At 41.4% G+C, this 12,490-nt stretch overlaps 1 protein-coding gene across 1 annotated transcript; it reads left to right on the forward strand.

Annotated features, from left to right (window-relative positions):
• The first annotated feature begins 711 nt into the window (after positions 1-711).
• zc3h6 (zinc finger CCCH-type containing 6) lies at positions 712-9,261 on the forward strand. The gene is made up of 12 exons (XM_027027688.3): positions 712-1,150; positions 3,550-3,769; positions 3,876-3,998; positions 4,104-4,332; positions 4,492-4,643; positions 4,724-4,852; positions 4,945-5,059; positions 5,188-5,297; positions 5,453-5,670; positions 5,862-6,328; positions 6,472-6,660; positions 6,920-9,261. Exons 1-12 carry the CDS (start codon positions 1,065-1,067, stop codon positions 8,422-8,424), a joined length of 3,543 nt encoding a protein of 1,180 aa, XP_026883489.2. The 5' UTR covers positions 712-1,064; the 3' UTR covers positions 8,425-9,261.
• The last annotated feature ends 3,229 nt before the right edge of the window (positions 9,262-12,490 follow it).

Here is a 12,490-nt window from a genome sequence, read left to right on the forward strand (position 1 = left end):
AGTGGAAAAAATCGCTATCGCTCGCTAAGATATTGTTTTACATCGGTACTCTTTCGGTTTAGCCTTAGAGGTGATTTGTTTCATAAAGTCCATTTGTAATTCTAGTTTCGAGTCCATACCAAAGGATTGGACTATTTATAAGAAATAGTGAAAGTGCCTGGAAAAATAGGTGGAGCACAACACCAGCTGTTAATGATTTTTAATTAGAGATAACGACAAATGGGACGTAACTGTATTAGAACCAAATTTTACCGTTAAATTCAAATGAAACGAATTATGCTCACTTTGCATAGATTATTGTATTTCATTTGCAATGGGTGACACCTAGTGTGGAAAGGCAGAGTCACATTTAATAAGAGAAAGCCAAATAGTGAAATTAAATCGAAAAGTAGGTTGACAAAGAATAATTTAACTTTATAATTGAAAAAAACACGACAAATGTGTAGTAGTTTGCCCGAGAATATTTTCGTGGGTATAGAGAATAATTGCGCATATTCCTATTATTGTTTGTGAGTCTTGAGAACTTGTGCTTTTGACAGCTGCTATACCCAATAGATTGAGTTAAAATTGTGACGAGCGCCTAGGCGCCAGTAGTTCAACCAATTGAATGATATTTCCAGGTCTTTTTTTTTTTTTTGCATGGGTCGGACAATTTTGATAGGGCAATTTCTAACTGGGAGGGGAGTTTGTCTAGTTCGTCGTCCTCGCAGCCATTTTGCGAAAACTCTTATGGGCGCCATGTCTGAAGGAGATACTGAATGCGTCGAATATAATAACAATCTCTGTTCCACACTCCGTCTCCAATATCGCACCAAGACAGCTGTCAGACGACGGGACGTTAACAAAGCTGGGGTATCAAAGCTGTGTTTACAGCATAAAAATATCATCATTGACATGAGAGAGGATAATGTCTGTTAACCGTCTCATTGTTGAGACGTGTAACCGTGAGTTTTTTCAGACTAATACAATCCTTCATCATCTCTCACAACAAGCCAACGTCTCCATGAGTGACTGAATGCATCTCACTCTTGTTGCGGAGAAGGGCAGTTCCGTTTCCAACCATCATGGCTTTTGTGAGCCTCTTCTCCTATCCCCCAAACCCCGTTCTTGACAAAAACATGACAGACTCTGAGCTGGCAGGCGATGAAAGGTCGAGTAACATTCTTATCTGCTTCTGTACAGGGTTATTTGTACGTTTTTTCAGTGGATGTTTTTTTTTTCTCTTTTCACTTGGGTATTCCAACGTCAAGGACACTGGCTTCGTTGTTAGCTAGCTAGTTCATTGGTACAGGCCTCCCCCAGTACACCGTTCATCTTTTTAGTGCATGCACTTTCATTTTGTTAGCTCGACTGTGAGTTTATCAAAGCCAGTGATCCATGTTTGTCCACTGCTTATGTCCATTCTTTCATTGCTTTCCCCTTATGTGTTTTATTTGCACTCGCGGTTAAACTAATAAACACTTTCGGTCAGTAACTGCTTGCTATGCTATAGGATATTTTCATTGAGTCGTTTTAAGGTATTTGAATATTTGAATAGATATGAGGCGTTGGGCGCCCCTCCCACTCACGTTCCCTGGACAAGATTTCCCCACCCTCTTTGCCAGGGACACCACTTGCTCCCGAGAAAAGTTGTGAGTTATCGGCGGGGCTTCCGTGCTGGGAGATATTGTTCTAAGTGCATTTAAACAGGTGACTACAGTGTGTCTTGGAAAGTGCTTTAGGTGACAGGCTTTTGAGTTGTTAGATTGGTTGCAGCTAAACTGATTGTCCTGTAGCAATTTTAGTACACTAAATGTCTCTTATTTGAATTGCTCTGAAACATCCTATGACATATATATACACACACACACATTTTATTTATATATATATATATAAAAGACGAGTAATAATTAAGTAGCCTCAATGTGTAAAAGTCTGAGATTGTGTTCTCCTACTTAAAACTTGATTAGTTGTTAAATCACTTGTCATGAGGTAGTGAGTTGCAGTGGATTGTTGGAACTCATTTCTTCATAAGAGCAAGTAGTAGAAGTGGTAGGACATCCCCTTTTTGTTTAAAGGGTTTAAAGTCTTTGTGGCCCTCGTTTCAAGCATGCTGTCAAACATTGCAAAAATAAATGCAATGTCACTGACATCAGCTGACCTCAGTTGTTAAGTCACTACCACCATGAACACACCCCCAACACACACACGCACAAACAAAAGTATGTTATTCTTTTTAAGCATTAAGTTTTTAAGTAATATCTACTAAATAAGTTTGATTTGCACAAGTCTAGCCTGTTAAGGCGAGCTTCACTTCACTGACACTTATGAGGCTGTCCACGTATTCTTGACCAGTTTAAAGTATAATTCTGCAGTATTTTCAAACTTCTAGGTTAACTTTTATTGCCACATAAATGATAGGTTTGGTCATTGCATATTGAAAATAATTTTAATCGAATCCCATCAACATTTTTGGTGGTAGTAATGGAATCTGAAACCATTTGACCATATTAATTCCATGGTGTTGTTTTAAAAAAGACCTCTAGATTAATTACTTATGTATTTCACTTTTGAGCACAAAATTTCACATCAAACATGCAGCTTTGCTTTGCTGTCTGTCTGTATATTTGTCTGTCTTTCTTTTTATATGACTATATTGCTGTACTGATAAATACCACTACCTGCAGTGGTATTGAGGATTGTTAAGTATTTCACTTTTGTGTAAGCACAATATTTCACATCAAACATGCAACTTTGCGCTGCTGTGTGAGTTGGATATATAGTCTTTCTTTCTTTCTTTCTTTTATATATGACAATATGGCTACACTGATAAATACACACCACTACCTGCAGCGGTATTAAGGACCACTGTTTTGTTGATGAGATTTGCCACTTTTACCAAATTATCTGATGGGTCGTTCTATGCCTGGTCTCAGTTTATGGCATTCTTTTGTTTCGGGCACTGTAAGAGTTACCGTATATATAAGATGCTTTAATTCGGATCTTATTTCAGTTAATACAATGATTATTACCAAAGGCACAAAACTTTCACATAACCATCCAAGGTTCATTCTTCATTAAACCTTTGCCAATACTGTTTTATACTGAGGAAAATGTCAACAATAGTTATTTCCCTACCATGGTTATCCACTCCATAATTAGACAGAAAGCTCCCCTTTGTTTAATTTCTAAATTAATACCATCAGAGGTATCAACATATGTCATTAGCAAGCCAAATGCAGTCTCCTGTATCAAATTTTATAGGCTGCTTGATTAAGCTATTTTGTCTAGAAGTTTGGTTCCCTCTAGTTATTAGGAAATTGTGGGCATTCTGCCATAGTGTTGTTTTGTTCTTATTTCAAGGCCAAAAACTAGGAACACTTCTTTCGGGCATCTGTGATAAGTCCTCCCGGTCTTGTTTCGTTCAACTCTGTTATGGTTTTATCAGATTAAAGATGTTTTTAAAACTTTTTAAAACTGCCATGTAATTGAAGTTCTATTGTCATGGGTGCTGTTTAAAAATGTTCTGCTTAATATGATTGTCAAGAGTCCCTTTTTTATTTTTTAAAGGGAAGACGGAGAATTGGAAGATGGAGAGATAGATGATGAGGGAATTGGGAATGAAGGAGAAGAGAAGGAAACCAAGGCAGAACCTGAAGATGTGGAGAAAGACAAAGAAAAGGAAAAAGTACGAGAAAAAGATGAGAAAGTGCATCGGCACTCTCATAAGAGACACAGGAAAATAAAAGAAAAACACAGGTCAAAACGAAGGCGAAGGGAAAGGCAAAAGGTAAATTGTTGCCTTAACTCCCTCTTCTAAATATTCTCTGTGCCTCTGTTAATGCTAGTGATACTTCTGAATCTCTGATTCATTATTTCTTCTTGCCATGTCTCAGCACCACTCTCCATCTAGTGGCTCCAGCTCTGACAGTTATGACTCTGATCATGACCATCAAGTCAGACCTAAGAGCAAAAAGAATAAAGGTCCTTACCGGGACTTTGATAGCCAGTTTGCACAGGTAAGAAAGGTCTGTGGTGAATTATTATACTTCAAATTTTTGTGTCCTCACCTACTATCCCTTCAACCCTTTTTCTTCGTCTTTTCTGCACCTGCTTGTCTCTAGCATGAACACGAACCTAGTGGGGGTCATGGAAAACCAGCAAGATCGATGCAGCGCAAGAACAGTGAGAGTGAGGAGAAATATGACTATGATGAAGAGCAGGATGACTTCAGCGAGGAGCTGTCCAAATACAAGCAAGCAAAAGAGTCGAGCACGTCCAGCCAGGGCAAAGCAGGGTCACTTAAAGAACAGGGCAAGAGACCAAACATGAAAGCACAACAGCGGCAACAATGTATGTTCTGAGTATTATATGAATGGCCTGCTCACCTTTCAGTTTTCACTTTCAGCATTTACTGAGTTTGCACAGTTTACCTTTTATTTTATGGTTGCATCGAACGTTGAGACTTAAATAGTTTGTTACATATCATTCTCTTACTTTTGTTCATTTTAGTTAGTGGGCCACGTGGTCGTGGGCGTGGAGGTGGGGGTGTGGGCAGGGGACGTGGTATGCCAAACAAAAACAAGAAGCAGAAGGGCAAGAATTGGGGCCGGGGGCGAGGCCGAGGAGGAGATCCAGGAGGAGGTGGAGATGGAGCAAAAGCGGTGAGGCTCTAATATAGTCTTTGATGGCATTACATAGTCAGCCGATTTTGTTTGATTACTATATTTATATGATCCTACAGGAAGCCAAAGGCCAGCCAGGTTTCCAGAAAAAACGTCCAATTATGAGTCAAGAGTTTATCAATCAACACACAGTTGAGCACAATGGGAGAAATATCTGCAAATATTTCATTGAGGGTAGATGCATTAAAGTAAGTCTGTGTGTTTTTCATGTAGTAAATGTGAGTGGCTTATTAGCTAACTTGTGCTTTTTACAGAAATGATTATAATTCTGTTTGTACAGGGGGTCCAATGCAAGTTTGAGCATGACAATGTCATCCCAGAGAAGAAGAAGGAATTGTGCAAGTTCTACGTCCAGGGCTACTGCACAAAAGGGGAAAACTGCATTTACATGCACAATATCCTTGACAGTTTGGCATGGTGTAACCATAAACTTAGTGTAGATTTTTGTATTGGGGTTAATAAAGTAAGAATGAAATCGTAGAATATATCTTACCTTGTGTAGTTCCTTTACACAGGAGTATACATGAATACCCGTGCAAGTTCTTCCACACTGGTGCAAAGTGCTATCAGGGAGATAATTGCAAGTTTTCTCATGAGCCTTTAACTGAACTTACAAAGGAGTTGTTAGATAAGGTAAGGGCTGTCTGTGTTGCTAACGTATGCATCCTCAAAGTTTGTGCATTTGTAATGCTTAGCATTTTTCCAGTTGATTCCTTGATATAACCTCTAAAGTGAATAAATAAAGTAGATTTGGTTGCATCCAATATTACATTATATTTGTCTTTTAGATCTTAAACACGGATGAGGAGCATGCCAATGAGGATGAACTGGAGCTAGAGGACCTGAGGAAGCAGGGTATAACCCCTTTGCCTAAGCCACCTCCCGGGGTAGGGCTTCTGCCAACACCTGGCTCAGGTAGCCCCCAGGATGGAAACAAAAAGATCCCTTCTCTGTTTGAGATCAAAGTGCATCCAACTGTGGACCTGGCACAGAAGATTGCTCTAAGGTAAAACATCTGCTTCTGAACCATCGTAGAGACTGTTGGAGACTCTCTTTCTGAATTACTTGGGTTCAACTATAGTTCTGTTTTAGACTTTCAACAGTATAACACCTTTTAAATAACACAGGTTCACTGGTATCATAGTTAATCATTTCTGTGGTATGATGAGCATTTGGTGATACCCATTTCCATTTCAGGCCCAATTTCTACAACAGCACGTCTCCCCCTCCTGGACAGTTCCAGGGGACTGGAAGCTCTGCTCAGTTCACTGGCTCTCCAGAGGACATGCAGGCTGGCCACATGCTGTCCCCAGGACACAGTCATTCTCTACCCCCACCTCCAGGTTCTCCAGGGTCTTTGGGTGGACCTCCCCTTCACTACCCAGGGCCTGGTTTTCCTCAGAGCCCCCCAAGACAGTCAACAACTCAGGGCTTTGGGCAGGGCACTTCTTTGCCACCTCCTGGACTTTCAGGTCAGGCCCAGGTTTTCCATGGCAATCTGCAGCAAATGAACCACCAGAGCCCAAATCCTCACATGAACCAGCAAGGCACTCCATTCCAGTCTATGCCTGACATGCAGATGAACACACCCTTTCAAACTATGGGCCAGATGCCCTCTGAATTTTTCAAAAACCTATTTAGTAGCCAGTCACTCGGGCTTGGAGGTAATGATGTGTTTTCATTCATTCCTTTAAAATAAGTATTTCTTTAAGATTGTAGTGGTGACTAAATTGATGTGGCATTTTTGATTCAGGCATTTCTGATTAATAAACTTCCACAACTTATAGTGCACTACTGTTCTTCACAGAAGGGGGCCAGTCAGGGCCTGTGCAGGACTCCCAGCAGCAGCATAGTAGTGCAGATTCCCACAGTGGCATGCACGACTTCCTGCCAGCTGTCCAAAAGGCTCTGCTTCTACACCTGAACCAGAACCAACAGGACTCTGACTCCAACAGACCTGAGAGTCAGTGCCCTCCATCTTCTAGCAGAGTGAAAGGTAGAGGCAGAATAGAATTTGGCATTCTGAATCATTTGTAAATGAAGCTTTTACAAATGTAAAAATGTATCCAGTTCTTTGGAGGTCTGCTCAGAATTACAGCATTATGTTTTGACAGATTTTGTGTGGGTTTGTTACATCTTGTGTCTGCATGTTACACATTTTATAAATAGAAATAATAAACAAATGGGTTAAAATCAGAAGGGAGTACCTGCAGTTAAAGGCATGAGTTTTTATTTGTTAAATTTTCTTGTTTTAGATGAACCAACAAATTGGTATTCCAGTGATGATGAGGATGGCAGTAGTGTGACAGCCATCTTAAAGACTCTGAAAAAGCAAAATGAAATGTTGAAGACCCAACCGTCCAAGCCTCAGCACCCTATTGGAATTCCAGCCCCCCTCACTGACCCCAGGCTACACAAGGAGAGGGCTCCACCTAATGACCCCCGTGTGAAGGTTGACCCTCGGCAGCACATTCCAGACCCCAGGAAGGAGGCAGATGCTGGTGGAGACCCTAGACTGTCCCGAGACCCACGCAAGATGAAATCTAATGATCCTACCTCCTGCAGATCAGAATCTCACCGCCACCCACACCCAAACTCCTCGACGTCTCAGAAGCCTCCTACTGGGGAGGAGGATGAAGAAGGAGAGCGGGAGTTGAGAGAGAGAGCTGCATTGATCCCACTAGATCCCATTCCCGGAACTGTGCTCCGGGACCCCCGCTGCCAGATCAAGCAGTTCAGTCACATCCGGGTGGACATCCTTCTCCAGCGGCCAGCATTTGCTCATAGTGTGGTGTGGGCCCCAGAGGATCTCATCCCTCTGCTCATCCCCAAACAGGAGCCCTCCATCAACCTGCCCCTACCGCCACTGATTGCTGATGCCCAGCTGAACCGTAGCCTCTCCTCCCCACCAGACCATCCCACCTCCTCCACTCCCACCCCTCCAGACCCACGTCTGGTGGCAGCCCGCCTCAAAGAAGGTGTGGGAAGTCTAGGCAGCCCACCCCGCAGGAGTCTTGAGCCTAGGCTCAACCCGGAGAAACCAACTGACCCTCGCACCCACAAGGCTTTAGATCCTAGGATCAGTCGCTCTGGGAGCCTGGACTCCAAGCTTCCTGCTATGAGAGAGGGGTCCTCAGGTGGAGGGGTCATGGATCCAAGGTTACAGCGAAGTACAGCTGTAATAACTAACCAGACTGCTGCTTCACTTAAGTCTGATTCAGAGAAGCTGCCACCGTATGCCCCTCGCCTGGCTTCTTCCACTAGTGGTGGGCTGGAGAGCCCCACCACACTGCTTGGGGGCATTAGCCTGTATGATCCTCGCAACACCAAATGGGAGGGAGATGAGCCCCTGAAAATGGCAGGCATCCTAAAGCAGTCATTGAAACGTGAAAGCCCTCCACCTCCACGGGCCCCCTCTCCACTACGAGTGCAAGCTGAAAAGGGCAATGAATCTGAAGAAGACTTGGAGGACTGGCCTAGTGACTGTCAGCCAGGCCATCACACCACCGTAGCAACGCCTGCCCCTCCCTGCTCACCTGTCCGTGTCGCAGCACCTGCCATGCATAATCTACCCATTCAGGCCCTAGCAGGCCTGATACGGCCAGCGTACACAGATCCACGGCAAAACAGGCCAAGTGGACTTGCCCTTGGAACTCAGGAGGAAGAAGAGGGGGAAGGCAAAGAAGAAGAAAAAAAAGACAGGCCCCTGAGGGATGTGTTTAAGACTTTTGACCCAACAGCATCACCATTCTGTCAGTAAATACTTCTGTGTTGAGACTAGTCAGCACCTTTACCCAACTTTGTCCATCTCTGCTAAGCATTTACTTGTTACATCGTCACGTACTTTCATATTTATTTATATTTGCTTTGTACATACACTTTACAATTCCACATCAGCTTACAAGGTATCATTTTCTTTGGGTTTCTTGTGCATAATAAGTCTATAGCCATTAGCAACAGTCCACTGACAATGCCACTCAAATATTGATGGAGATAGTACTTAAATGTACTCAGAATGCTGCATAAAGAAGTATTCTCAGTTAATGTGCATAGGTGGATAGACTTTGCTGTACAGCTGTAAATACAGAGGTAACAAGGGAAACTTAGTGTGGCTGAAAGGGTAGTGTAGTGGTAATTAAGATATTACAGTTAAATATCTTAGATCTATGTATTACATAAAGCTGTGGTAAGACTATGACAAACATTTTATGAAAAATTTCTGTGTTATGCTTGTAATTATTCAAACGTATATGTGAACTTGGCTAATACAGCGCAACGTTTTTCACCTTTTCCCCAAGCATACCTTTCAATCATTTGTGATGCATTGTGCTGAAGATACAACACAAGCAAAAAGAAAGTTGGAAAAAAATTCATCTAAAAAATTTTTTTCTTGTATGGTGGAGCTTGTGGAAATTTTGTAGCACAAGTTATCCTATTGTAGTTATTTTACAGTCTAAAAATAATGATTTTATTCTTTTATGTGTTGTTTTGATGTACTGAATTGTTTTGTTTACATATCTAAGAAAGGACAATGAAAGATGTCCATCATGTCAATTTGCCTTTTTTTATTGTCTTAAATAAAATGTAAATGATGTGATTTTTCATCTACATGGAGAACATAATTATCCTTTTTTTGTGATGGTTGTTATTGGATTGTATATTATTAAAGCTTTATTTGCATATTTTGAGCATATTGTTTGGCGGAGCAAGGCTAGGTGCTGCAGGATGTAGTGCAGTTTTGCGGAGTCCTAGGTCATCAGTCTCAGGGTTCAGATGCTCGTGTGCTCTGTGGATGAGGAGGTTCTTTTTCCACTGAAAGCACAGGAAAGCTGCCTTTGCTGCTTCAGAGTTGGGCTCAGGTTGTCTCAAGCCCTTCCAAATTAAAAATGCATCATGTTTGTCGGTTGATAGGCAAACATGGAATCCATATCATTATGGTCACCAAGTACTCGGTTTTATATGTACTAAGTAAAGTTGATTTGAGTGTGCCATATGTTTACTAATATTAGAACAACTTGATTAGCATCCAATGAAAATAATATTTCTTGGCATCCATCTTTGTGCTCAATTTCCTACTGCAGTCAAATCTATGTTAATAAGTGGTTATACTTGTACCTTTATACAAGCAGTCTCTGCAGCTCGAACCCCATTGATAACAGTCTGAAGCAAATTCTGTGCATTTTTCACCAGGATTTCATCTGAAGATTTGCACCCAGGAGTCACTGCATTGACACTGGAAAGACACCATACACCCCTTGGGTCACGAGATATTGTCATGTTTGTTTGTTTAATTATTTCTTGGTTGAAAATCAGCATAAAGGTACAGTGGTAAAAGAAAGATGGGATATAGTGAGAAATATTGCCAAGAATGCAGGTCCCTTTAAGATTTGGATGATTGTCTCACCTGGAAATGATGGTGAGCTGGTTGGTAATGGTGACAATCTGCTCTGCTATGATGCAAAGCTCCTTAGTGCAGTGCTTGTCCAGGCAGTGGTCTGCTATGACTTCTACAAACTTTCTAATGGACTGGCAGCTCAAGACTAAATCTTTAGCTGATGTTACAAAAGCATCTTTGCTCTGTTTATGGAAACATGCAAACTGACATCAAATAAAATGGGATTTTAACCCATAACACACTAATTAAAAATATACAGGTTCACTCTTACCTGAATTGGCCCTTTTCTTTTTAAGTATTGTGTCATATGATAGATTTTATCAGCCATTTCTTTAGTCACCTTGACAATATGATTACCCTGCACATCCCACCTTCCCACCTCTTGCTTTAGGATAAGTGAGGTGTAAGTCAAATTTGGATCCACAGAGCTGAAAATAGGCACTGCAGAGCTCGTCTGAAAAAAAAAAAACAGGTAATGCAATATTATATTGTCATATAATAATGTAATATATTGTTATATGTCATATAATATGCCATTTTAATATAATTCCATCTGAAAATGTTTTGTTTCTATGATCACAAGCCATTGAAAAAAAAATCCTACCAATTTAGGTTCCTGGCTGTTTGCTTGGAGGATGTCTACAGGATTTGTTTTTTCTGTGATGACTTGCCTAGGAGATGTGTCCTTTGGGATGACGTTTTGGGTAATATTAATTTCCAAGGTACTACGGGACTCTTTGCCCTGTAAACCATGCTTGATCCGCTCTTTTGTGATATAAAGAATTCCATCTATTTTGAATAGTTCTTCTACAAGGTAATGTGCTTTGGCTGACCAGCACTGCGTCTGAATGTCAAGGCTTAAAGTCTCAGAGGCACTTTGTGTCTCTACCATGAACCTGGCTCTGCTCACTATTTCTGACATCTGAAACAACAGATGATCATTAATAAACCTTAGACTAGATCGCTCCTGTGGATTTCTGATGAAAGTGACACAGTCTTGGACAGATTCTGTGGCAGTTTTAATATTCTCCAACAACAATTCTGCAGTTGCCTCGAACTGTGTGCGAGTCTCCACAGCTTTGTTAGAATTGTCATTCATTAGTACTGAATAAGCCAAGAAGACAGTGTTTTGAAATGCAGAAACATACTCCTCATTAACTCTGCTCAAAAGGCATGAAAGTGCCTTCATTTTAACCTGAAGTTGTCTCTGTAAGAATTCTCTTCTTGCAAGGATCAGGACACCTGACCGGGAAACAGTACCAAGGTCCTCTGCAGCCTGTAAGTAGACTTCAGTGAGGGCATTCACTCCATCTTGCAGTTCTTTCAAGAGTTTTACTTTATAGCTATCTCTACAGTTTATTGAAGACAATCTTGCTGCCTCTTGGATTCGAAGTGAGTTTTCAGACATTACTACCAACCATTTTTTGGGTGTCATCTGATATCCTTTGCCATGAGTTGTAACTGTTCCCAAAAGCCTATCCAGTGAGATCAAGAGAATTTGTATAGACAATGCCCAGAGAATACAGTTTCCATCAAGCTCACTATGCTGAGTTGTTTTTGAGCCAAGGAGGTCTTTGAGATTCTTTGTATTGGTTTGAGCTTTCTGAAACTTGCTTAGTAGAGATGACATGCTCTCATTACCCTCACCTATCACCTTAAGGTCTGTTGATGTCATTAGCTGTACAGTGTCTGTACACAAATGCATTACATTGGTGAGTTCTTGGATGCAGGTGTCTGCCATATTTGGTTTAAGGCTCTGAATCATGGCTTGGATAGCATGGTACCACATGCCAGTCACTGGCAACAGGAACTTACGTGTGTTTTTGATGAGATCTGAATACTGAGTGCTGTGCCTATAGACAGTATCTGTACTCTTGGCTGAGCTCATGGCAGTCTCTTGCGCTGTCTGGATAAGAAGTGGTGTCAGAGCCATTATCTCAGACCGAAGACTTTCCATTTCCTGAATGTCACCTGTTTCTACAAAACTGCGAGCCTCTTTTGTGGCCTGGGTATAACAGTTCGAAAGTCCTACAACCCCTGTGCAAGCTACATTTAAAGCTTCAATATCTTTATCCTTGGTCATGCGAACAACTTCACAAAGGAGGGGCAACAAGTCAACACTTTCTGGTGTTTGCTGAAGTTTGCAGTCCATAGTAAATGTTGATTTGCCTTCCTCTATGTCCATATCAAACTGGTCCAGTACAGTAGTTTTAGGATCTTCCTTTTCTGGAAGTTCATCCTTCAGCCCAGCAGTTAAATCTATATGTTCAAAGTTGGCATGATCATTTCTTGACCTTTGAAGATCTGTAATGGGGGGTAATGGTGGAGTAATGGCAGGCTGTCGAGCCTCTTCTCGCAATGGACTAAGTAGATTTGGATGCTGTAGACCATCTAAACCCTGCAGTAAAACACTGAAGTGCCTAATTGACAC

Source organism: Electrophorus electricus, chromosome 12 (genome assembly GCF_041902795.1).
Source record: "Electrophorus electricus isolate QZ-2024a chromosome 12, ASM4190279v1, whole genome shotgun sequence".
NCBI classification, from domain to species: domain Eukaryota; kingdom Metazoa; phylum Chordata; class Actinopteri; order Gymnotiformes; family Gymnotidae; genus Electrophorus; species Electrophorus electricus.